We start from the raw sequence: 25,610 nt of genomic DNA, 5'->3' as shown, positions 1-25,610 counted from the left end.
GGAAAAGGCCATAAAGTAGAAAAAGATGTAAAATATGCACAATGAAAAAAAAAAATCATATAACATAAAAATTTACTGGGGTGAAAATTCTGGGGGCGGGGGAGAGGGGAATATACCCAAGGGCAAAATGTTGGGGCCAAAACAACCTGTGGGTGAACATTCTGGGGGAGAACCGTACCTGGGGGCAAAATGCCAGGGGAAACATTCCTAGAACCGTTAAGACAGACTGAAATAATCTTTTACACGGACAATAAATATACTTGTGAGTTAAACAATAGCTTGACTAGAGTATATCACAGTTTATTTTATTTAACATTTGTTTACCGGGAAAGTCTGACTTGGATGAAGCCAATTTTCAGCAGAGGCCTGGGGAGAAATGTTGCAGGTGCATGTCTTTGTAATGTGGGAGGAAACCGGAGCACCTGGAGGAAACCCATATGAATGCAGGGGGGACATGCAGACTCCACAGAGAAGGCACCCCAGCCGAGAATCGAACCAGAGAACCTCTTGCTGTGAGATGACAATGGTACTGCTGCACCACTGCGCCATTTAGTTTAATTTATTTTTGGCTAGATTTAGTGGTGATGTGTTTTATTTTTTCGCCTCATGCTAGAACTGCAGTTAATAGATATATTTATCACAAAATTAAAAAATATATATTTGCTTGTTTACACTGAGTATGCAGAAGCACAGGGAATACCGTATTGTGTGTGTCTGCTCATTAAATCTTTGCTTATCTTGAGAAAACGAAACAATGGCTGCCAATTGTGATGGGCTGGGCAATAAGAAAGGGAGGGTGAGGTACACAACAGGTGCTAGCAGGAAATGTGGTAGGAACAAATAGAAAGACCTGATTAACAGCAAGGACAGATGAAAATGGTGTTGAATGGCTCTCGGTGAGGCTATCTTTCTGTGTTACATAACTTTATAGCAACAATGTAACAAAGTATCAATGTCTGCATATGCTAATATACAAGTAAACTCAGTGGACTGACAGTCACCTAGTATAAGGGGAAGCATCTGTAGTGATGGATAGTGAAAAGAGTGGGGCAGGTGTATAGTGTTCGTAATGAGTGTGTAGGCTTCAGTGGGAGTTATCACTGTGGTGCAACAGTCTCACATAGGATGCTTCAAGTGGAAACACAAAAACAGAAGTTAAACTTTTCAAGTAACAGTTTACATCTACCAAAGGCCTCATCAGTGCCTGCACAGTATTCTGATAATATTCAGTCTTTGTTTGCTATACCATTAATATAATCTGGTTGCTTTTGTCTTATTTCTACATCCTTGATGATTGTTATCAAGGAATAATACAGCACAAAGTAAAGAAATGCACTGAACCAAATGACACAAGACACACAAAGAATATGGTCTGACAAGCAAAACAAAGCTACATTATGCATCAAACTATGAAAACATGTAAAAAATGATGATATAAAACTTTCAAAATGCTTTATAACCTCTGCAAAAAAAAAAAAAAGTTTGAAAAATGTAGCCTGACAGTTGACCAACTTAATCAGCTGAGAAATGTCACATGATATCTGGTTATTTCCAACATAAGCACACACAGCAATTATGGGCAATGGACAAAGGCTGAACAGGACTAGTCACTTCCTGATACCAAAATAGTAACATCAAAATGTGTTGTCTTTTCCATCTGCTTAGGAATGTTAACGCTGTTACACTACGACTAACAAACACTATTTTAATGCCAACCCGTTAGAATGACAGTATGTTTTATATAACAGATTTTAAATTAATTATCTATGAACCCTTTCTTACAACCAATGACAGTCCCAAAAATAATCCCTGTGTAAAAACTATTGATAAATATTTTAAAAGTCAAACTGATTAAAGTAAAGTAATGCCGAATGATTACAGTAAATTACCTCCGTCGTCACTACATCTCTATTGTAGCTAGTCAGACATGCTTTATTTGCACAAACTCTCTTTATTTTTGCTTTTTAATAAAACTTCACAGAAATTTCCCAGCTCTGTGGTATATATGGACTAGAGCCCTGACCACAGCCCATGTGACCAGAGTTCAATTAGTGGCTCAGATGCTGGAACAGCTGGGCAGGGCTGGACAGGAGTATGTGGCCGTTGCTGTTTATACCCTGGAGTTCACTCATAAGCCATTAGAATGAGACCATTCCTTGAAACTCCGTGCTGGAGTACACTACAGGGACCAACTTTTAACAGCAACCTAGATGCAACACTTCTACCTCAGAGCATTCCAAAAATATTCTAGTCTCTACTGGTGTGCTACCCAGTTATTTCACATGTTCTTATGTATGTTACCCATGTGGGAGCAACAGATAAATACAGCAGTGTCATTATGAGATGCCAGAATACTGCACAACAGCACACCAAGTAACAAAATGCTCTCCTTGTCCAGTGTACACTACTAAGGGCAAGCTCATGTATAAATCAAAAACCAAACACTGGTTGCAACTCAAACTGGAAGCATTTCTTCCTGTTTCACATTACTAGTGAAACCAGGACCATTACCCACCAAAACAGTTTCTCCCTCATGTAAGTCTTTGCTAATCAGTAAAACAGCAGTTAATTGCCAAATGGAATCTATCTACACTGAGAAGCACATCTACGTTTTCTTACTCCCAGAATTTTAATAGTGCCAAAGGCAGAATTAGAAGAACCAGACATTAGACTGCACAAATGTTTACCACGTTTTAGCAGGCACTAACTGGAAAAAGCTAACAAACACTTCTGGAAAGTTAAAGTTAGCAATATCTATGTCTTCCACAGAACCATTTTTTTTTAAAGCCATACCCTCATCAAAATTAAGGCTATTATATTAAACACAGAAAATACGTAAAACGAACAAACACTAACAGCAGCAGATGTTTACAAAGCATATATTTTTCACTTGTAAACAATACCACAAGAAAAGTGATAGCATTACTCCTTAATACAAACCTTTCATGGTTAAATTCAAAATATAAGACACTTTTAGTTAGCATGTCTGGATCTCCGTCTGTGTGTGTGTGTGTGTGTGTGTGTGTGTGTGTGTGTGTGTGTGTGTGTGTGTGTGTGTGTGTGTGTGTGGTCTAAATTATAAACATAAAGGCTTTTGAAGTAAAGCTATAATGCCCGGTACTGGGAATAAGATATCAGCTGGAAGGCATGTCACATGTTCTGGTACACTGTCTCAACTTATTGACTTAACTTCATCAACACTCCAACGTCAAATGAAAAAGGAGTGCTGAGCTTCTAGCATTAACTATGCTGGACAAAACCCAGCAATTCATCATAGCACTGGAAACAAACCCATTTGTGTTCTTAACTCAGTGGGGCGGCTTTATTTTTTTGCCCTTTAAAGGCCACATGCAGGAATTTGGTTCCAGTCTGACACAGCAGACTGTACAAGTTATCAATGCATAGGAGGTCTAAAAGGAGTTATCAAACACTGACTAGACAGCAGTCTCAAACTTTTAAATTACTAGGCACAAACACAGAAAAAAAAGCATCACAGCTACTGCAGAAATTGCTCATTTAAAAAAAAAAAAGTATACTCAGAAACTATAAAATGACAAGAGGAGTAGGATCTAGCCAGCAAAAAGTGACCAATGTTGTAAAATACCAAAAGGAAATACTAACACAATAGTTTAAGCTTGTGACCCTTTATTTTGTGTGAAAAATAAACATTTGCTAATACATTTTAACTACAATTTAAGCTACAATGTATAGGTGACATTTATGTTACCTATCAATTTGTACATTTCAGATTAAATGTATTCTCTGTTATGTGTTGCTATAAATATGTAGCAACTCCTAAATGTCAAACATTAAGCAAACAATCTAGCCCTGCACCCTTTTCTAGACGTCACAAGCTTCATGTTAATGACAACTGGTGAGACGGTGCTAAAGATATACATGACTAAATAAAAACACAGTGGGAACAAATATAAACAATCATATTCTAGACAAGAGGGGGTACAACTAACAGTACTCTTAAGCTCTTCTACCATGCATTCTGTCATGGAACAACAATATGAATCAAACAACTTTTCATAAAACACATTAGCTGAAATTTATTCACAGAAGTTTTTATACCCCACACAAGATTGAGCTTATATACAAAATGAAAGAAACAAAATGTTGGCGATGTGGTGAAATTCTCTAAGCCAACTGGGTCCATATGTTCATTGATTGTAAAACCCTTACACATTATTGGAATGATTTTAGACATTTTATAAAAGCTTTGTGGTCAAATTACTAGTTCATTGATCTTATTTAATGTACCTATCCCAAGAGTGATTCCCAAACACCAATTACCTGCTCTTTGATCAATTTTAGCTATTGCCAGAAATATTATTACAATGAATTGGAAAAATAAGCAAGATCTTCTGTTTGCTGATTTTATTAGACTAGCAAAATATGTATGTAAAAAAGAAATGCAAACCATTTGTTACAGAACATCTAATGTAACACATAAAAGTAACTGGAAAACGTATTAGATAAATATTGACAGTATTCATTGATAAAGTTACTGTTTGTCATGGATGACTGTATATAGCGTAAATAGTTGTTATTCAATATATATTGTATGTTTTGAAATATTCTGATTGTTAACGTCTAATAGAAAAATAAAAAAATGGAGAAAAAAAACACATTAGCTGAATAAAATCAATCACTTATTTTTAATAAAAACATTACAATTTTAGCACAGTTTACAAAACACATATTAAACCTGCATGGAACAGTTTACATTACCTGCTCTACCATCTGTTTTCTTTACCTGTTGAATACAACACTAATGTACAAAGATTCTAAGAAACCTACAGTCTATGGAGTCTGACCAAGTGTTGCAGTTATCATGTATGGAAATTCAAGTAACACCTATCAGGTGGTCCAGGTGTTCCTAAAACCCTCTGCTGACTTACAACTTTTATCACTGCCTCTGGGATCACATTTCACACCTACGCCCACAATTTCTCTGAAATCATATTTTCTTTTTGTGTCTTTCAGGCTTTTTTCCCAGTTAGGGGTCGCCACAGCAGAACTCCGGTCCGCTAATGATTGGTAGTGGATTTTTACGGTGCCGAGTTGCCAGCCCAATGCCCAACCTTCAAAGAAAGCACACCCATTCACGCGCTCACCTACCTGCATGTCTTTAGACATCACTCGACCGCGGGGAGGACATGCAGACTCCACACAGAAGGCTCTCCAGCCGAGAATCGAACAGGAGAACCTCTTGCTGTGAAGTGACAATGTGTACATGTGTGAATTGGCTCCCTTCTAGCTGCTAGTGTCTCCTCTTCTCCCTTTCTTTGTTAATACATACAAAGCAATGCATCCAAAATTGAATCTCCATTGTTATTCTCTTTTCCACTGCGTATGTGGAAGGCATTTGTGGTTTTTCTCCAGATATACATCAGGCTTTCTGTCCCACTCATCACTTCACCAATTCAGCTCTACATACTCTCTCACAGACTAGTCTCCTTTCCATTACATGGCTGCCAAAAGTGCTGTGGATGCAGCGTTACTGTAAGTGCAACAAGTAAGTTAAGTCAGTAAGGTGGGTCCAAGGAGCACTTCTGAACCCTGACTACCATATCTGTGCATGGGGGGGGGGGGTTCCATGGGAATTCTGGTTGCTTCCCATCTCATAAAAGCACACTTGTCCTTGTCCCAAGGTCAGGCTGAAAGGGCTTACATGGACCAATTCACTACAATTTAAAAGTTACCATCACCATATATAATGGAAGGATATCCATTAAACGCACTACATCATCCTACCAAACTTCACCACCACCCTTTCACACTGTGTACAAAATAAAACCTGTGATGGACTAGAGGCACCATACTGCTCTGTTAATCCTTAAAGCCAATAGTTCATAACCACAAATGAGAGGATGACTTTATATACAATAATGAAGTAATTTCACCAGTTCACATTTTAACATATTTGCTTTATACTATTGATATATTTATAGTGTGGAACAGTGGCTTTGTGTTCTTTTTCTGGATTTGGGGATATTAATACTACAGTGAATAAAAATGTTCACTTACACAGTAGACAAACATATAGGTCCATAGATGTTTACTAAGCTACCAACCACAAGGGCCTTTTTAAGCCTAGCCATGCATCACCAATTACTAACAAGTTATGGCATCCTTGATAAATGTAAGCAGGGGCGTGGGAGATGAAACATTTACAAGCAGGGGCCTGGAAGATGAATCATTTACAGGTTATCCGTGTCCATTAGAGACATAGGTGCCAAATCAGGGATGAATTTCCTGTTCCCCATCCAATTGCCCAAGTTACACTTGAATTGGGTTAGGAAGGAACTCTGCTTCACATGGATCGGGAGCCTGTTCCAGACACAGGGTAGTCTCTGGAATACATAGCTGCCTCTCCAGCAGGCCCTATTTATATCACAGGCAAGGTTTAAATCTTTAAAATGGGTAATTCTGGTGCTGTTTGTTTTGTGGATATGCAGGAGGTCCATCAGCGTGGGGGTCTGACAATGCCAAGTATGCCAGGCATTGATCTCCCCTCAACAACCTGTCTGAGACAGAATACAGGGACAGGGCCTTGAGACAGTTTGCATAGGACATTTTACTTATGCCCTGTATTCTTTTAGTGAGGAACCTCTGTGGATGTTCCAATTGTTGGATATGCCTGGTTAGGTACATACTAAAGGGGGCATTGTACTCAATGATAGGTCTGATGAATACTGAATACAGTGTAACAATGACTTCTTTGGACCTAGATGCCATACATTTCTTTATACATTGTGCAACACAGAATGATTTCCTCACTACTGTTGACACGTGATGGTTAAATGCTAGATTGCTGTCTAAAGGGATGTGTTGTCAGTATGATAGTTACCAGGGATAGATGACTTCTCAAAGGATACTACTATGCATTTCTTGGCATTTAGTTTTAGTCCGTGGCTTTAACACAAGTTGTTTGTCCGTGTCAGCCCTTCCTGGGGAACATTTGTGTCAGTGTGGGATTCAATGACCGCTTCTAATTTGCAAACACCTTCCAACTTAGTCAGACAGAGACCACCGACGGCCTTGACTTTAGAGAAGTAAATGCCACAAAGAAGCGGTCCGAGGACTGATCCCAGAGGGACTTTAGTTGTGACTGGCCGCTTTGTAGAGGTGGACGCCCCAATTCTAACTTTGTGGGCCCTGTCTGTGAGCCAGTTAGCTATCTACAGGGTGACATATGGGTTTGTACCTAACCTCTAGAGTTTGTCAACAATGCCCAAGTGGGGAATTGTGTCACATGCCTTGGCCAGGTCAAGGCAGGCAGTGTGAACCATTTTGGCCTCGTCCATTGCTTTCGTCACCTTCTCAAAAGAAGCCCACCAAGTTGAGTAGGCATGACTTGCCCTTGAAACCAAACTGGACTCGGACCAGTGTCTGGAGGTCTACTATATCATTATTGATCATTTCCATGATAATTCCATGGCTTTACAAATAAGACTAGTGAGACTTATGGATCTGTAGTTTCCAGGGTCTGAAGATGGCCCACCTTCATGTGGAGGGATGACTGTTGCTGTTCTCCATTCATGAGGCATGAAGCCTGTTTGGAGGCTACAGTTACATAGCAATTCCAGAGGGTCTGACAGGTCATGTTTCATGCTCTTTACAAGGCATCCTGGGATATTATCTGGGCCCATTGATGCGGTGTTCTTGGGCTTAGAGAGAGCATTAAAGGCCTGCCCCCTAGTGAAAGCAGGTGGAGTTATATTTGATGGTATTCCCTGAGGAAGGTTGAGGGGGGCAGGGGTAAAGTTGGAGCTGAAGTTATCGGCCAGTAGGTTTGCTATATCTTCTGGCTCAGTATAGGTGGCTCCATTTACAATGAGCTTTGCACGCAATTATGCACGGTCTTTGAGGTTGCAGACATAGCTAAAGAATGTCTTCTGGTTGTCCTTGGCCTGGGCAGCCAAATTTACCTCAGATTTGGTTTTGGTAGACTTTACTTGTTCTCTACGTCATTTGTTTAGTTTAAGGAGAGAGCTTTTACCTTGATGGGTGCTGCACCTTGTAATTTTTGCCATGATTTTCCCTCTTCTACCTACTGATTTTATGATTCTACTAGGGTGGCTTGTTTTTTGAGTTAGTTCTGTAGTTCTTCTTGGTGGGTACAGCTGCCTCAATGCAGCTATTAACACTCTTGTACAGGGTTTCTGTGAACAATTCTGCATAGGCAGCAGTGTTCTCAGAGTTTATGGGGGCTTGACATTTTGCCAGGTTATCACCATCAGGAAGCTAGCCTTAGAGTAGTTCCTGAATATTCCAGGGTTAGCTGGGGGTTCGGGTTTTATTTTTACTTCAAAGGAGACCACTTTGTGGTCTGACCTTACCAGGGAAGACATTACACTAGGGGGTGTGCAGCACTCTCCCATATTAGTAAAGACCAGATCCAGTATGGTTGCACCCCTGGTTGGTGTATTGACAATCTGGTCCAGGGAGTTTGTGTTTACAAAACCTGGGAATCTCTGTGCTTGTATGTTTGGTGTCATATAGGATTCCCAGTTAATAGTGGAGAAATTAAAGTTGCTTGTTTAAGCTCCGCCTACTGGCGCTGAGCTGAGGTAAACTATTACTGGTGCCAGAAAGTCTGTTCTTCAGTTTTTCCCTTGAATCTTGCTACATCTTTCTCTTTTACACTTCACACAGCTTAATCGCTTTGCACTTCAACAGGTTTTTGCAGCAATTATTGTAGCACACCTAAGTGCCATCAGCACTAGTTGTTCTTCACAGAAATAGCTCCAGTACTTAGCAGTTATGACCACCCCTCCTGGCATGATTAAATGGCAGTTCCCTGTGCTTTCTCCTATTAACCTGGTGCATTTGGGCATTCTGAGGCAGTGTAGCAACTGCCTCCTGTACAGAGACAACTGTCTCCTCTTACCTCCCAACACTCAAGACTTGTGAGAGATGCACTTATCACCAAATTGGAAGCTACGCACTCTACAGCCAAGACTGGACTAGCTGGTCAAAAGGAGAAGGTCAACACCTGCACCACACCACATGGAACACAGTCCTCCAGAACACCCATCATCACATCGCTCATCTAAAAACACAAACCACACACCCACCTTCGTGGAGGCTCTCAATAGAAATTTACCCAAACAGCAGAGACTCCAAGACAGAAACAAACTCGACCACCACAACACAGTACAAACCACAGGACACATAGCTCACCCCCACAGTGTGCCCCTCAACCAAAGCCCATAAGGCTAAACACCTTGCCCAATACACTAATCATAAGTGACTCAATAGTGAGGCACACAGATGTCCCACTCACTAGGTTGAAGCCAGAATCTGACACATAACACATGCACTCAGGTCACTCCACAACAAGTACGACCCTGTCATTATCCATGTGGGTGTGAATGACCCGAGATGCACCTCCCTGGACTACATGAAAAGAGATATGGTGGAGCTCATGGATTATGTGGCCCAGGCAGGTATGACCCTAGCCCTGAACAGCATCCTACCATCACCCAGAATGATACCGCAGTACAACCAAAAAATTATTGACTTCAACAATTGGCTAAGTTTCTTTTGTCATTCTAAGGAGATCCAGTATCTGTCTGCTTGGGATGATATGATTGACAGACCTCAATGCTTTGCCAGAAATGGCCTGCATCTGTCACGCCTGGGTTTCCAGGTACTGGCTAAGGCTCTTGCCATCCCTATAGTGCCTTTTTAGGTGATGTTCCAAAAACCAAATTACCACGGTAACAGCTATAAATAAATACAATCTGAGGGTTATGCTGCTCAATGCTAGAAGTCAAACTCTCAAGATGCGCTCACTTGAAGCACTCATCAAAATTGAGAACACTGATATTTGTGCTGTAACGGAGACCTGGTTTAAAGCAGCAAAAAGCACCCCTGCCCTACAAGGCTATAACTCATTCCACACCTTTTGGCCCTGAAACATGGACCGTAGCTCCAAAGGCGGTTATGTTTCCATATTCATAAAGGATATGCACACCTCCAGACTAGTAGCCCAGCAAAACGCATCTGCGATACTTCAGGTACAACTAACATTGGGTAAGATGTCGATCCAGGTCATAGCCAACCATAGGTCCCCAACCATGTCCCTACTCTCTCAATCCACATTCCTAAGCACCCTGGAATCTATCAAGGTCCAACCCAACACTCTCATAATAGGAGACTTCAACTACTCCTCCATCAACTGGGAGAACTACTCAAGCAACAATACACTGGCCCAACGCTTCCAGGAATTCATCAGTTCCAATGCCCTGAACCAACTCATTCTGACCCCCACTAGAGGGAGCAACATCCTTGAACTGGTTATTACTAACATGGGCGACCATTGCTCTACATCAGTAGTCAATCCCTCCCTGGTCAGCTCTGACCATAAGCTAATCACCATGGAAATCCACATCTCACCCCGCAAAGGTAACCACCTTGAAAAACTTCTCCAAACCTGACTTTGGGCTCCTAAAAACAGAGGCAGCTAACTTCACCGCACCCATGCTAACGAAAAATAGCTGCATGACTGCCGGATCATACACCAATGCACTGTACAAAACTGTACATAAATGCATGGAACTAGCCACACCAAACAGAAACAAGACGGTCTCCTTCAAAAAAACGGAAGCTAATCTGGTGGTCCCCTGCCATTAATAAACTCTACAGCAGAAGGAAGAAACTGTTGCAGAAAAAAGGTAAAGTCCCAAAACTGGAAAAACTCCCTTATTAGCTTCAACAAAAAGTTGAGATCCCTCATCAAATCATCTACAGCCAGCTATAAAGGCAAAATTGCAACAGACACTAAAAGCAATCACAAAGCCTTCTATAATTGCATCAAGAACTTCCACAGCAATACCCAGATATGCTCCGAGTTACTGCACAACAGTACCTCCTATACTGAGCCAACAGATATTGACAACATACTGGCTGACAGATTCAGTACCAACTTTACCCCTCCCCCCAAAGGGCCAATCACAATACTGGAACAATGTCAGGCACCCAGCATTACTGCAGCACAGGTTAAAGCTGCATTGTCCAAGGCCAAGAATACAGCTTCCTGGGACCCGATAATACCCCTAGCTGTGTTCTACATTAACTAAAAAGTGAACTGGCACCACATCTGTGTGCCCTGTTCAGTCACAGCCTCACCTCAGGCTTTGTGCCTACTGAATGGCGCACTGCTACAGTCATCCCTCTCCATAAAGGGGGAGCAACTACAGACCCTGGGAATTATCGCCCCATTAGAATGACGAGTCTGATATGTAAAACTACTGAGTGCGTCATCATGGACCTGATTAATAAAGATATAGGAAATCTCCAAACTCTGGACCCCATGCAATTTGGCTTTGTGGAAGGAAGATCATGCCTGCTCAACCTGATTTGACTTCTTTGAGTCAGTCATCAGGGCTGTGGATGAAGGTAAGGCAGTGCATACAGCGTACGTCGATCTGGCCAAGGCTTTTGATACCATTCCTCATTCAGGAATTATTGATAAACTCACCAAACTAGGCATCAACCCCTATATCACTAGGTGGGTTGCAAATTGGCTCACAGTTAGAACACACAGTGCGAAAGTAGAAGACTCCGTCAGATAGCCGACCAGTCACGAGTGGAGTCCCACAGGGATCGGACCCGAGTCCTCTCCTGTTCGGCATCTACTTCTCAAAAGTCCAGGCCAACACAAAGGGACTCTAGCTGACCAAGTTTGCAAATAACTGCAAGCTGGGAGCCATTATTAACTACCCAAGTGATGCAGACATCCTACAGAAAGGCCTCACTGAGACCAATGACTGGTGTCAAAACCATTGCCTTAATCTTAATGCCAAAAAATGTGTTGTCATCCTCTTTGGTAAAAAATCAGTTCCCACCAATTACCACATCGATGGGAGCCCACTGAACACTGAAGGCATTATAAGAGATCTGGGAACTTAGGTTGACAGCAACCTCTACTTTGACTACCATATTCCCACTGTGGTCAGAAAGCCCTTCTATGCGCACATCTCATTACCAAGGTTTTTGCATCCAGGAAGAAAGAGGTCATTGTCTCTCTCTACTCTTCCCTCATTAGACCAATCATTGAGTATAATGTCCCATTTGGCATGCACCTCACTAGACCAGCAACAGCTGGAGAGGCCACAGAGTTTCCTCACGAAGAGAATCCTAGGCATTAAACACCTGAGGCACTCCTTAAAATGGAGAACATCTGTGCAGTGACAGAGACCTGGTTCAAGGCTCCAGAGAGCACCCCTGCATTACCAAGCTATAATTCATACCACACCTTTCGGACACCTAACCTGGACCAAAACACTAAAGGCGGAGGCGTGTCCATATTCATTAAGGATATCCACACCTCCAGGCTAGTTGCTCAGCATAATGCATCCAAGATTATCCAAGTTCAACTAACTCTAGGCAAGACCGCAATCCAAACTGTACCTTGCACAGATCCCCCATCATGCCCTAGGATTCCCACTCACCCTAATAATGGGCGATTTCAACTACCCCACCATTAACTGGGAAACTACTCATGTACCAACTCTTGTGCTCAACGTTTTCTGGAATTCATAAATTCCAACGCCTTGGATCATCTTATTCACACCTACACCAGAGGCAGCAATATCCTAGACCTGGTCATTACCAACATGGGCAACCGGTATTCCACACCAGAGGTCAGTTCCTCATTGGTCAGATCTGACCACAAGCTAATCACCCTAGACATCCACATCCCACCCTCACCCCCAATTTGGGAAACCACCATAAAAAATTTCTCCAAAGCCAACTTCACACTTCTTAAGACAGAAGTGGCAAACTTCACGACACCCATGCTGACGGACAATAGAGGTACGACTGCTGAAGCCTACACAAATGCACTTTATAAGCACTAGTGCATAGATCATGCAATCCCTAACAGAACCAAGATGCTATCCTCCAAAAAAAGGAAGCCAATCTGGTGGTCCCCTGCCATAAACAAACTCTACAACAGAAGAAAGAAACTGTTGCAAAAAAAAAAAAAAAAAAAAAAAATTGAGTGAACCCATGGAGCCTCGTGGTCAAAGGCTGAGATCCCTCATAAAATCCTCCAAAGCTAGCTACGAAAACAAAATCGCCACTTATTCTAAAGACAACCACAAAGCATTCTATAGCTATGGCAAGAATCTCAATGGCAACACTCAGATCTGCTCTGAGTTACAGCACAATGGCACTAAATATACAGAACCAACTGATTGTCAGCATCCTAGCAGATAGGTTCAGTGCTAACTTTACCCCTCTCTCATCCCCTAAAGGGCCCATTTCTATACCGGAAGAATGCAAAGTTCCTGTAATCACGGCTGCACAGGTAAAAAAACACACACTCTCCAAAGCCAAGAACACAGCACCAATCAGACCTGACAACATCCCAGGCGACAACATCCCAGGCTGTGTTCTACACGAACTGGCACCCCACCTAAGTACCATGTTCAATCATAGCTTCACCTCAGGCTTTGTGCCCACTGAATGGCACACAGCAATGGTTATCCCACTCCACAAAGGGGGAGCCACCACAGACCCTGGGAACTACCACCCCATTAGCTTGACAAACCTGGTCTGCACGGCTAAGGAACATATCATCGTGGAAATTATAAACAATGACATTGGTAATCTCCAAACTCTGGACCCTACCCAGTTGGGTTTGTAAAAGGCAGATCATGTCTCCTAAACCTGACAGACTTCTTTAAAGCGGTCACCAAAGCCGTAGATGAGGGTAAGGTGCTTCACACAGCCTATCTAGATCTCGTCAAGGCTTTCAACACCATCCCCCACTTTGGAATTATAGATAAACTCACTAACCTAGATATAAATCCCTATGTCACAAGATGGGTTGCCAACTGGCTCACTAACAGAACCCACACTGTGAAAGTAGTAGACTCCAAATCAGACTTCATACCAGTGACAAGTGTAGTACCACAGGGTTCAGTCCTGGGTCCTCTCCTGTTTGGTATCTACTTCTCTGAAGTACAGGCTAACACAGAAGGTCTTTGGCTAACAAAGTCTGCAGATGACTGCAAACTAAAAGCCATAATCAAAACTTCTAACGATGTGGACATCCTACAAAAGAGCCTCACTAAGACAGATGTCTGGTGTCAAAGCCATGGCCTCAAGCTCAATGCCAAAAATTGCATTGTCATCCCTTTTGGTAAAACCTCTGTACCCATGAACTACCACATAGGCGGTAGTCTACTTAACACCGAATGTGTGATAAGAGACCTTGGGACACAGGTGGACAGTAGTCTCTCCTTTGATAATCACATCACCACAGTAGTCAGGAAATCCTTCTATGTGGCATACCCCATCACAAAAGGTTTCTCATCCAGGAAAAAAAAAAAGAGGTCATTGTTCTCTACTCGTCACTCATTAGACCCATTATAGAGTACAATGCCCTTTTTGGTATGGACCTCACAAGACATCTACAACAACTGGAAAGCTCGCAGAAATACCTCACAAAGAGGATTACCGGCCTCAAACAGATGCCCTATGGAGACAGTCTTAAAAAACTCCAGCTTTACTCTGTTGCATATCGCATACTCAGAGGCAATCTCTGCCTAACATACAAAGCTATGTCAAACCCAGAGCTGTTGGACATGCTCCACTTAAAGAAATCCCAATCCCTCCAAGCTACACGCTCTAGGGACCTAAACCTTGTCACCACAATAAACAGAACAAGCTGGAGGGATAGATTCCTATCCCAGAGACTTCCCATACTCTGGAACAAGCTACCTACCTATATCAAACAAAGCTCCTCATTAGCACTCTAAAAATCTTGATGATTGGATGGGAGATAGGAAATGTACCCCGGGAATCACGTCTGTGGCTCTGCTTGACAGGGGCACAGGAAAATAAATTTCTTGGGTGGCAAAAGCCAGGGTACCATTTGACTAGGCTTATATAGGCCCCAGGGCCAATAGCCTAATACCTACCTATGAACCTATGTCCTACATGGACAGACTCAGAAGACTCCAGCTATTCTCTGTCTCATATCGCCTACTTAGAGGCGATCTTTGCTGGACTTACAAAGTCATGTCTGACCCAGATGTGTTAGAAATGCTAAATCTAAAGAAATCCCAAGCCCTCCACACCACAAGCTCCAGAGACTCGACCTCAATACCACAATCGAGAGAACATGCTGAAAGGATAGGTTCCTCACCCAGAGACTGTCCATGCTCTGGAATAGACTTCTCATACAGGTCAAGCAGAGCACCTTACTGTCCCTCTTCAAGAGAAATCTTGATGAGTGGATGGGTAATAAAAAGTTCACCCTGGGGATCAGTCCAGTGGCTCTACTTGATAGAGGCACTGGGAACTAACGTCGGGCGACATGATGCCAGGGCACTTCTATGCACTAGGCTTGTAAAGGCTCCTGGGCCATTAGCCTAGTACACACCTATAAACATGAATATGGTATTGGGCTAGATGGTTAGTGTTTCTAATAAGTTTAAATACATGGTATGGATTTCCTGGACATTGAGCTTGCAAGTAAGTGCTACTGGATTTTGCCTATAGTGATTTGAACATGGAGCAGCTCAAGTGCATTGCCCTGTTTGATCAGACTTGAGGCATATTTATTTTTGATATAAATCGAAACACCTCCACCTATAGTCCCACGCTCTGTAGTAGCTGGTCTAAATGTGTGGAAGGCATTATAACCTTGCACTGTTGGTGTGCTATCCACGGCTTTAAACCATGTCTCAGTGACTGAACAGACATCAGCATTCTCTAGGGTGAAAACAGCCTCTACGGAATGAAGTTTTCTTTTTTGTTTAGCCTCCTAGCATTTAGCAGTAATACCTTTATATTTTCTTGGTTTTGATCTGCTATATTGGAAGTACTTTCATTCTGGCATTGCGTAAAAAAGGCACTATGGGAAAAGACAGTGTTTTAGCTAATTTTCAAAAGCCTAGATGGGAGAGGTGCCGACCATCCCTGGCAAAGCAGCATGATCTGTTGACCATCTCCTTCCATGATGACAAATATTGCACCCCCTTAGAATGACACTAGAAACTAAGCCAATTATTAGTCAGTCACCTTTTGTTCGTATTGTGGTATCGTCCTTGGAGATGGTAAAATGCTGCTCAATGCTAGGCTCATACCAGCCTAGGACACATATTCCGAGAACTCCAGGAGGTCTCTCTTCATATAGTCTAGGGAGGTATGTCTCAGGCCATTTACACCCACATGGACTATGACTCAGTCATACTGGTGCTTAAGGTCCAATATCTTGAGTGTGTGTGTGTAATGTGGCAGATCCTTGCCCCTGATAAGCAACTGATGGTGACTTCCTCCTTACTCAGCCTGGTGAGAGGGGCATCAGTGTGTCACATGATGGAGCCTCCAAAGACAAGAATGTTGGATTGTGTGGCAGCTTGCCTTATGGGCTTAGAAGTAGAGGCTCTATGAGATGTGTCTGTTATGTGTTGATGTGGGTGTTGTTTTGAAAAAGTGCATTTGGGGCTGATGAGGGTATTTGTTTTGTGTACTTTATCTAGGAGGTCTTTGGGGTTTGGGAAGGTTACATTTATGTGGCTCAGCATATGTAGGTCTATATGTCTGCTTTGAGTTTTGTGTGACGGATGCAGCATGTCTACTACTGAAAGCCTTATCAACATTAGGAGTACTTTTATGTGACAGCTTTGCCTCCAGTGACGTTGGGTAAATACATCTCTCACATACCATATCAGTTTGTTTGGATTGCCACAGGATGCTCATTATCCACCAAGCTGGTAACGGAGATAGTGGGAAAGTTCATATCCATGGTAACAGACCCCTTTTTATTGATTAGACAGTTGGAGTGAGAATATAAAGCAATGTCAGGAGTACCCGGTTTGCAAAGCTGTAGACAGTGCTAGTCACTGCAAACTAGTTGTCCTGTGTGCAACTAAGTATTGGTAAAATTTCAAATTTGCTTTTACAGGAAAAAATGTCACACTTGAGGGGAAACTAATAAGTAAACCTTGAAAATTTAAGGATGAAGCATTTAGGCAGATATTCTGAAGTAATAAAAATAAGGCAGCACTTACTGAAAACAAAGACATAGCCTGCCAAGAATGATGAAAAGACATGAGTTGTGTGAATGGCTACTGCTAGTGCTGGTCTCACCACAAGTTCACTCTGCTGAGATACAATGCTCCTTTGCTTCTTCTCCCACCAGAAGCAAAACATTAGCACCAGCCCCAAGATGAGAAGCAAGCCATAGCCTGTTTGCTGATCCACAGTCTTGTCCCAGGTAATGCAAGGGCTTGTAAGCTTGTTGTAAAATTTTCCTAGTAGATGCTTTGAATACCAACCAGACCAATCAGTAACATCAAGCACAGACACTCACTGCTCAACCAGAAACAGTCAGGAATCAATGCACGCTGCTCCTACTCTCACCAAGAGCAGAATATACGCACACATTTCCAAGCTGTCACCTCTGCAGCAGTTATTAAGCTTTCTGGTGATCAACAGTCTCCAGGAAATAATGTCCCTGTGCTCCTTCTCTCACCAGAAACAAAACAAACACTAATCCCTTCAGGAATGCATGGATCATGCGATCCCAAATAAAACCAAGACCCAATCCTCCAAAGGCAGACGTCCTGTCTGGTGGACCCCAGCCATAAACAAACTATACAATAGAAGGAGGAAGCTACTAAATGATAGAGCAAAATCCCAAAAAGGGAAGGCATCACTGATCAGTATTAGCAAAAAACTACGGGCACACATAAAATCATCTAAGGCCAGCTTCGAGAGAAAGATTGCACAGGACACTAAGGATAATCACAAGGCTTTCTTTAGTTATGTTAGGAACCTGGGTGGTAATTCCCAGATATGCTCAGAATTAGTCCAAAATGACAAAAAATACACCGAACCCACAGACATTGCCAACATCCTAGCTGACAGGTTCAGTGCAAACTTCTCCCCACCAAAAGGGCAAATATCTATCCCAGCAGAGTGCTGCCCCCCTGACATCTCAGATGCTCAGGTAAGAGCCGCCCTCTCCAAAGCAAAAAACACAGCATCAATGGGACCAGATGGTGTCCCGGGCTGCATCCTACATGAACTCCAAGAAGAGCTAAACCCAAACATAAAACTACTGTTCAATCTCAGCCTTACTACAGGATATGTGCCCAAAGAGTGGCGTACAGCAACAGTGGTCCCTCTCCATAAAGGTGATGCCTCAACGGATCCTGGAAACAAGCCTGACTAGCTTGGTCTGCAAAGCTATGGAAAGGATCATCATGGATCTCATAAATAAAGATATTGGGGACCTACAAACACTGGATGCTACCCAGTTCGGATTTGTTAAGGGCAGATCCTGCCTCTTAAACCTGGTCGATTTCTTTGAAACAATCACGAAGGCCATTGACGAGGGGAAGGTGGTCCACACAGCCTACCTGGACTTCGCAAAAGCCTTCGATACAATACCCCACTCGGGCATTATAGATAAGCTCACCAGCTTAAATATAAACCCCTATGCCACTAGATGGATTGCAAACTGGCTCAAGGACAGAACCCACATGGTTAGAATTGCTGGAGCCATGTCAGACTCAAAACCAGTTACAAGTGGTGTCCCACAAGGCTCAGTCCTGGGACCTCTCTTGTTTGGTATATATTTCTCGGAGGTACAGGCCAACACGGAAGGACTGTGGCTGACCAAGTTCGCAGATGACTGCAAACTGGACGCCATAATAGACTCTCCAGTCGACACAAGCATTCTCCAAAAGGGCCTCATAGTAACAGACAACTGGTGCCAAAGCCATGGCCTCAAGCTAAATGCCAAAAAGTGTATAGTCATCCCCTTTGGCAAAAACAAAGTGCCCACAAATTACCACATAGGTGGTAATCCATTAAGTACAGAAGAAGTAATTAGGGACCTGGGGACCCAAGTTGATAGCAATCTCTCATTTGACAACCACGTACAAAGTGGTTAGAAAAACATTTTATATAGCCCACCTAATCATGAAGGGATTCACATCTAGATCAGGGGACATCATCGTGCCTCTTTACTCATCCCTCATCAGGCCCATAATTGAGTACAATGCCCCTTTGGGATGTACCTTACCAGACACCTGCAGCAACTGGAAAGACCCCAAAAGTACCTCACCAAGAGGATCAAAGGGCTCAAACAGATGCCATATGCTGCCCGGTTAAAGAAACTCCAGCTCTACTCAGTGGCATACCGCCTGTTCAGAGGCGATCTGTGCCTGACGTATAAAGCCATGTCTAACCCGGAATTAATGGACATGCTGCACCTCAGAAAATCCAAATCCCATCGAGCCACGTGCTTGAGAGACTTGAACCTCAGCACTGAAATAAATAGGACATGCTGGAGGGACAGATTCATAACCCAGAGGCTCCCTTCACTCTGGAATAAAATCCCAGTCCAGGTTAGGCAGAGTCCCTCATTGACTCTCTTCAAGAGGAATCTTGATGAGTGGATGGGAGATCGTAGGTTTACTCCGGTATCACTTCTGTGTCACTGTTAGACAGAGGCACAGTATACTAACCTCAAAAAAAGGGCATAGCAAAATAAATTTAAAATGGGTGGCGAAAGCCAAACACGTTCTGGCTAGGCTTATAAATGCCCTAGGGCAGATAGCCTAGTATGAACCTATGACTATTGACAGGCAGAATGTGGGCTCTCCAATAATTGGTGGTTTTGCAATAGATGTTGCAGATTTTAAAGGTATGATGGAAAAATGTGTTAATATCCAAAGCACTGTAGGGTGCACTAAGCAGTTAGATATGAAAGAGGGGATAACTTGAGCTTTAGCTGTTTAAGTGGACAACTGCTAATTTTAAGAGTGTAAAATAGACTAAAAGGGGTTGGGCACTTTATATTCTGGTTCTATGGAATAGAATATGATGATTTTTTTTTTTGATAAAGCAGTCTATCAGACTAGTACGGGGCAATTACTCATCTATGCAGTTAGTGATATACCAAATGAAAAACAGTATGCTTAAATCCTCTTTTGCTAGGACATGAAGATTAACAACTTCATTTTAACTTACTGTGGTATATTGTGCTTCAGTTTAAAAGTGCATTAGAGGAATATTTAAAAAAGGCTCTAATTTTGTCCTTTTGTACCTTCATTATTTTTTACTTTGTCCAGAATTTCTGAGCAATGAAGTCGAGGGGTGTGCCTTCAGGTCTGATCAGCCTGGCACAGATGGTGATCCTTCAGCCTGGCACAGATGGTGATCCTTCAGCCTGGCACAGATAGTGATCCTTCAGCCTGACACAGATAGTGATCCTTCAGCCTGACACAGATAGTGATCCTTCAGCCTGACACAGATAGTGATTCTTTGCCTGCTAAAGGTAGAGATCCTCTAGCTGTTTAAACTGTTACACTCTTCCTTAATTCTCAGTCTGTGCATTTCAGACATTAAGGCTGTATTTTAAGGATGCCAAAGGACCAGCCTAGGATATTTAGCTTGAGGCATGGGTGAAAACAATCAGTGGAAAAGTTAAGAGACTGCACTTGCATAGTAGCCAGGGATTTCGAAGGCACATCAAGTGCTTTGTGGAGGCATTAAAATGTGACCCATGTCAGTATCTCCTTAAAGATCCCCGTCATTTTTACTTACTTCTCAATGGAATACACTAGTCTTGAGCTGTTAAAGTAAATTAGCACTGTTAATTTATTATACTAAGCACAACTTCTTGTATAGTTTAAAAAAAAAATAGTGCTTTAGCCAAAAATAGTGAGCGAGTCATTCACTCACAGTGCTTAAGATCCTCCTCCTATATCAGAGGAGTACCACTTCCACTATAGCAGCAATTAAGCCTCACTGCAGTTTCTCCCTATTCCTACCTCTTCCAGTAAAATTACCTTGACCTGGCTATTCCTGTGTATTAAGTTTCTGAATTACATCTGTGCTTTTTGTCACACCACTTTAATACTGATAAGTTGAGGAGATAGGACTGGCTGAAGTTCACAAATTACTCACTATTTAGTAATATCCCCTGTGCTGTGTGCACTAAAATTCAGCTCTGTTCAGTTGTGCTAAACACTGTAATATGGCATGTGTCAGACTAATTCCTACGGCCAATGTCATCTTGTCCCTTATTTTTTTCTTGATTTTTTTTTAAACAAGTACTGAATGTTCTGAGTGTACTGCAGTATTCAAACAATGCAAAACCTTCTTCCACAGAACACAATACAATGTTTCCTACACTAATACAGTTATGCCATGACTATGCAAAGATCACACAGACACACCAAGAAACAAAACTGTTCCTGAACTTCTTACCCACTGAGGAGTCATCTTCTTGATCAGAGCTGTTGTTGCTATCCCTTTCTGGAGAGCTACCACCAGACCCCCGCAATACATTCCTGATGGGAACAAATAAGAACTTTTTGTATCCTGCAAAGATCTTTCTGTTGGCTCCTACAGTGTCCCTTCGAAGGGTGATGGGTGACTTGCTGCCCTCCTTTTCTTCTCCTCCTGAGTCCATCTCCCGGCTTAGTCGATGGTTGCTTATGGCCTTCCGTCTCAGTGTCACAGGAGACTGTTGGTCCTGACAGCTTTTGGGAGTAATCAGATTACTGGTCACAAACCCTTCATTGAGGTCCACATCTTCATAGTCATGGTCACTTAGCTCATCCTCCTTATCCTCTGTAGGTTGTTTCTTACATACTGTGGAGTAAACGTGTTTTTCTTCAACAAGATTATCAACAGGTGAAACATTACTCTCCCTAAAAAACTTTACATTTTCATATTCAGGTTCTTGTATGTTGCCAGCAATGTGACTTTCTGTCTGGTTCACAGTTTTACAGTCTGGTTCTTGTTTGTTAACAGTAAGGTGACTTTCCATCTGGTGTTCGTTACTGTCAGAATTCTGAATATCATCGTCAATATTGACAGGTGTTACCCTCCCAGACTCCTGGTTTGGCCCATTTTTAGACTCGGCATCCTCTTGCTTTTTAAATTGTGCACAGGTGCTTGGTTCTAGCTCCTCGGCAGCTGCTGCCGTACTGGATGCCTCCTCTTCCACCTCGTTTTCTCCCTGCTCCTCTGTCACACTTGCCCTCTGGTCCCGTGTCTCCCATCTATCCTTGTCATAGCACCTACGCTCCTTAGCCAGTCGAGTCTGTAGGTAAATGCATTTGAATTTCTCCCGGTTAAGGAGCCCCTGTAAGCGCTTCTGCTCACTCCGGCACCGCTCCAACTCAGCTTCTATGTCGGCCAGAGAGCCAAGCTGCAACAAGGGTGCATCACCCTCCGGGAACTCAGTCCTCCAGTGCTGCTCAAATTCTTTCTGCACCTCTCCCATGCCTGTTGCCCGGTCCATCCGACAATCAAGCGCCACACGAGGTAGGCTACACCACGCGCCAGGTGTCCCCAGCTAGTGGATGGCTTGGAAAACACTGCTGCACAGATCCTGCACTATCGTCCGGCACAACTTGACAAGGCACTACACTTTACAGCCGCTACTACGTTCTTCAACAATTCATAAGACAAACTTTTCTTAGCGTAACTGCTTCCGGCTACATTCCCCCGCCTCATTCATTACCACGCCCCTCACAATTTAAATCTACCTGCCCACAAATTCGACACCTTCTATCAACCGCAGTCATGGTGTACACCTTTTCCCGTACAAATGCAGTTTTGTAGAAGAAGCGTCTTGTAATCTTTCACGTGGCTTTAATCTGGGTCATGCTATATAATGACACTAAGTAAAGCACTACGTCTTATGTCAGTTTGCTGTCTGTAAGAATTCTCAGATTAGCTCATAAGAAGCTTTCGAGACTCGAGTTACTGATATGAAGAATCTCAGCATACATTTTAACCTCTTTCCAGAAAAAATCTGGACAAGCCAAAAATAATGAGAGGACAAAGACCCCAAAATAGGGCCACATTTAAATTTTGCTCTTATAAACTTGGAAAGTTGCTAGAATAAAAGGTTTTGTGTCACCGTACATGTTCTGAAGAATAGGAAGTTGAAAACTCAAATGTAGTATTTTTGGTGAATTCGGTCCTCACTCCTTTGCCAGAAACTGCAAATTTTATGAAGAAGCCCTAAAAAAACTGGACATTCTGCGAAAAACTAGGCAATTAAGAGATATGCACCCCAGAATTATGGTATTTTTTCTTTGTAATAAAAATTCCATCCAGTCACCCGGCGTTGTGACTATTGGCTGTAAACAATGGCCGCTGTTGATGTGATACCCTTATCCCCATGTGCAAAAATGGGAAAAAGAGAGGTTATGGATAGATATCTGTCCCTCCAGCATGTCCTATTTATTTCAGTGCTGAGGTTCAAGGTCTCGAAATATAGCTCAAGAGATTTGATTCTTTAACCGGGCAGCATATTTATTTTATTTATTTATTTATTTATTTATCATTTGTTGACCGGGAATGTCCGACTAGGTTCCAGAGCCTGTTTTTTGTTTTCCGGGGAGAAATGCTCAGATCCGTGTCTTTGAAGTGGGAGAGCGGGAGGAAACCGGAGGACCGAGAACACAAGTATGACTAACACAGGGCACACACAGGCACCCCAGCACCAACAGAAAGGAACCCCAGAGGAACCAACCGCTGTGATTGCACCAACATAACCACTGCCACTGCCTATGTGTTTGGTTTGCCTCCTATTATAGGTCTATGTGAGACTGGAATTGTAGTGAGTGTGGTTTCCTTCTTCTTGGGAGGTTCTGTATTTTACTAGTTATTGGGGTAAGGATTCCACCAAGAGCTTAGCCTGTGATTTACGCTTTGTTGGAAAGTGCGGGGAGGAGTCTTGGGTTTATTTGTACGCTGGGGGGTCATATTAAGGATTGAGGCAGTTGTAACATTGGAAGTTCATCTGTGGAATTTTACAGTGTTATTCTTTGTTGTCAAGATTCACACGATGCAAGCAAGTTTCCTACTTTTTAACACAATAATTGAGAACATGTTTTCTCAGATAGACATCTCTTCCAAATGATTTCAAACTGGAACCTATAATATTTGGTTATATAAAATAAACTAAAAAGTTCCTAATACTTGAAGACATCTGTGTAGGTGCTGTCACATAAAGTTATTGCATTATAACTGTTTTGCTTGATTGTAATAACTGTTTTGTATTATTTTGACAACTGGTTTTGTCGTTTACTGTTTAGCACGCTTTCAGGTGAAATGTCAATGTTTTGTTTTCGGTCCAGGCCTTGACTGAAAATGATCTTCTGACAGGTTTACCTAGCCAGATGAAAAGAAAGAAAGAAAGTGTTCCACTACTAACCACTATCTCTTTGTCAACACCTCTCAACCACTTTGCTCTGAATGGCAGAGCTTCTGCAGATTCAAATTTGCTGCTATTATTTTAAAATCCTGATGTTATGGTCAGTCTTGTATGCAGCTCACAAAACCTGGACAGACTAATCTATCCCACACTAGATGTATCTGTGGTCATCTTTGTCAGTGGACTTTAAGGATGTAGTGGAGTACCCAACAGCAGATTCAAAGGAGCTATCCACCAAAGGATTGCCCATTGGCAACAGGAAGTAATAAATCCAATTCTTCATAGTCAAGCAGTCCTGCGACCACTGAGATTTTTGGTCTGTTGTGAGTTGCACATGTGCAGGTATGTTAGTGGAACCATTAACAAAGAGGCTGCCATCAGTGTATGAAGATACATGGCTTGCCAATCATAAGATCTGTGGGGCCAGGAAAGGAGATTATTTTTAGAGTGAAGCTGTTCTACAACTTCTCTAGCAGAAGAAAAGGCTACATCAGTATGTTGAGTACACATTAGTCTTTAAAGGTTACAGGTCATAATGGGGTGAATGGTGGGTTTTCATGAGCTTAAGTTTCAATTTCTTAAAATGTTTAAACCCTAAAATACATACAGAACTTAAAATAAGATGACAATTTAATAAAGGCTACTATAAATGGATAAATTAGGTCCGGTATTTAAAAAGTTCTTTTAAAAATGGGTCTTAATGGACCTCATAAACAGGCTTTGATAGAAGTATACAGAAGGTAGTGAGGTAGTAAATTCAGAGTATTGGCTCTTGGTGGTCATATGAGTTCCTGCCTTCATTTCCAGATGTATATCACTAACCATCCCTCATCATCAGAGTGAAGTTGGCAGATGGGAAAGTAGAGAACTAAAGCTCATATTACAGGCTCGGTTCCAGAGAAGTAGAGCTGAGTAAGTTAATACCAATTTCATGACAGTTGTTCTGGATGCTGTGGGCAGTTACTGAAGGCTCTACAAGAGAGAGGCAATGTTCTCATACATATCTGTGTCAGTAAGTAACTTAGCTGTACAATTATGGAGTTGCAGTCTGTGTCAAGAAGCCTAAGATGAGAGGCGTTATGATAGTAAAGCTGGACTGAAACAAGTGCACAAATACCTATGGCTAAGACCTGATAAGGGATGGAAGTTTCATGTCTTCGTGACCACCCAGGGAGGAGTCTAGGCTGTTGTGCTATCAGTGAAGCACATCATGTAGTGTGCCATTCCCTGAAGAGAGAAGCTTCTCTTCAAAATTTAAAAAAGGAAATCTGCCTTTTATGTGTTTTGCTTAGACTGGTATTCTAAACAGATTATATTCAAAATGTGCATGCTGACTGGACAAACTAATAGGCATGCTTATTATAAATCCAGTGTTTCACAAATA

At 42.2% G+C, this 25,610-nt stretch overlaps 1 protein-coding gene across 1 annotated transcript in view; it reads right to left on the bottom strand.

Annotated features, from left to right (window-relative positions):
* ABR (ABR activator of RhoGEF and GTPase) overlaps positions 1-22,415 on the bottom strand; it is a 2,680,879-nt gene extending 2,658,464 nt beyond the window's left edge. Inside the window, exon 1 of the mRNA XM_044054480.1 lies at positions 21,259-22,415. Coding sequence (XP_043910415.1) covers positions 21,259-22,300 — 1,042 coding nt within the window. The 5' untranslated portion in view covers positions 22,301-22,415. The remainder of the gene's footprint in view (positions 1-21,258) is intronic.
* Positions 22,416-25,610: the final 3,195 nt, after the last annotated feature.

This window comes from Protopterus annectens, chromosome 13.part0, assembly GCF_019279795.1.
Source record: "Protopterus annectens isolate FY-2018-M chromosome 13.part0, PAN1.0, whole genome shotgun sequence".
Classification (NCBI taxonomy): Eukaryota; Metazoa; Chordata; order Ceratodontiformes; family Protopteridae; genus Protopterus; species Protopterus annectens.
The sequence above is the reverse complement of the archived record's forward strand: the minus strand, read 5'-3'. Positions and strand labels throughout refer to the sequence as shown.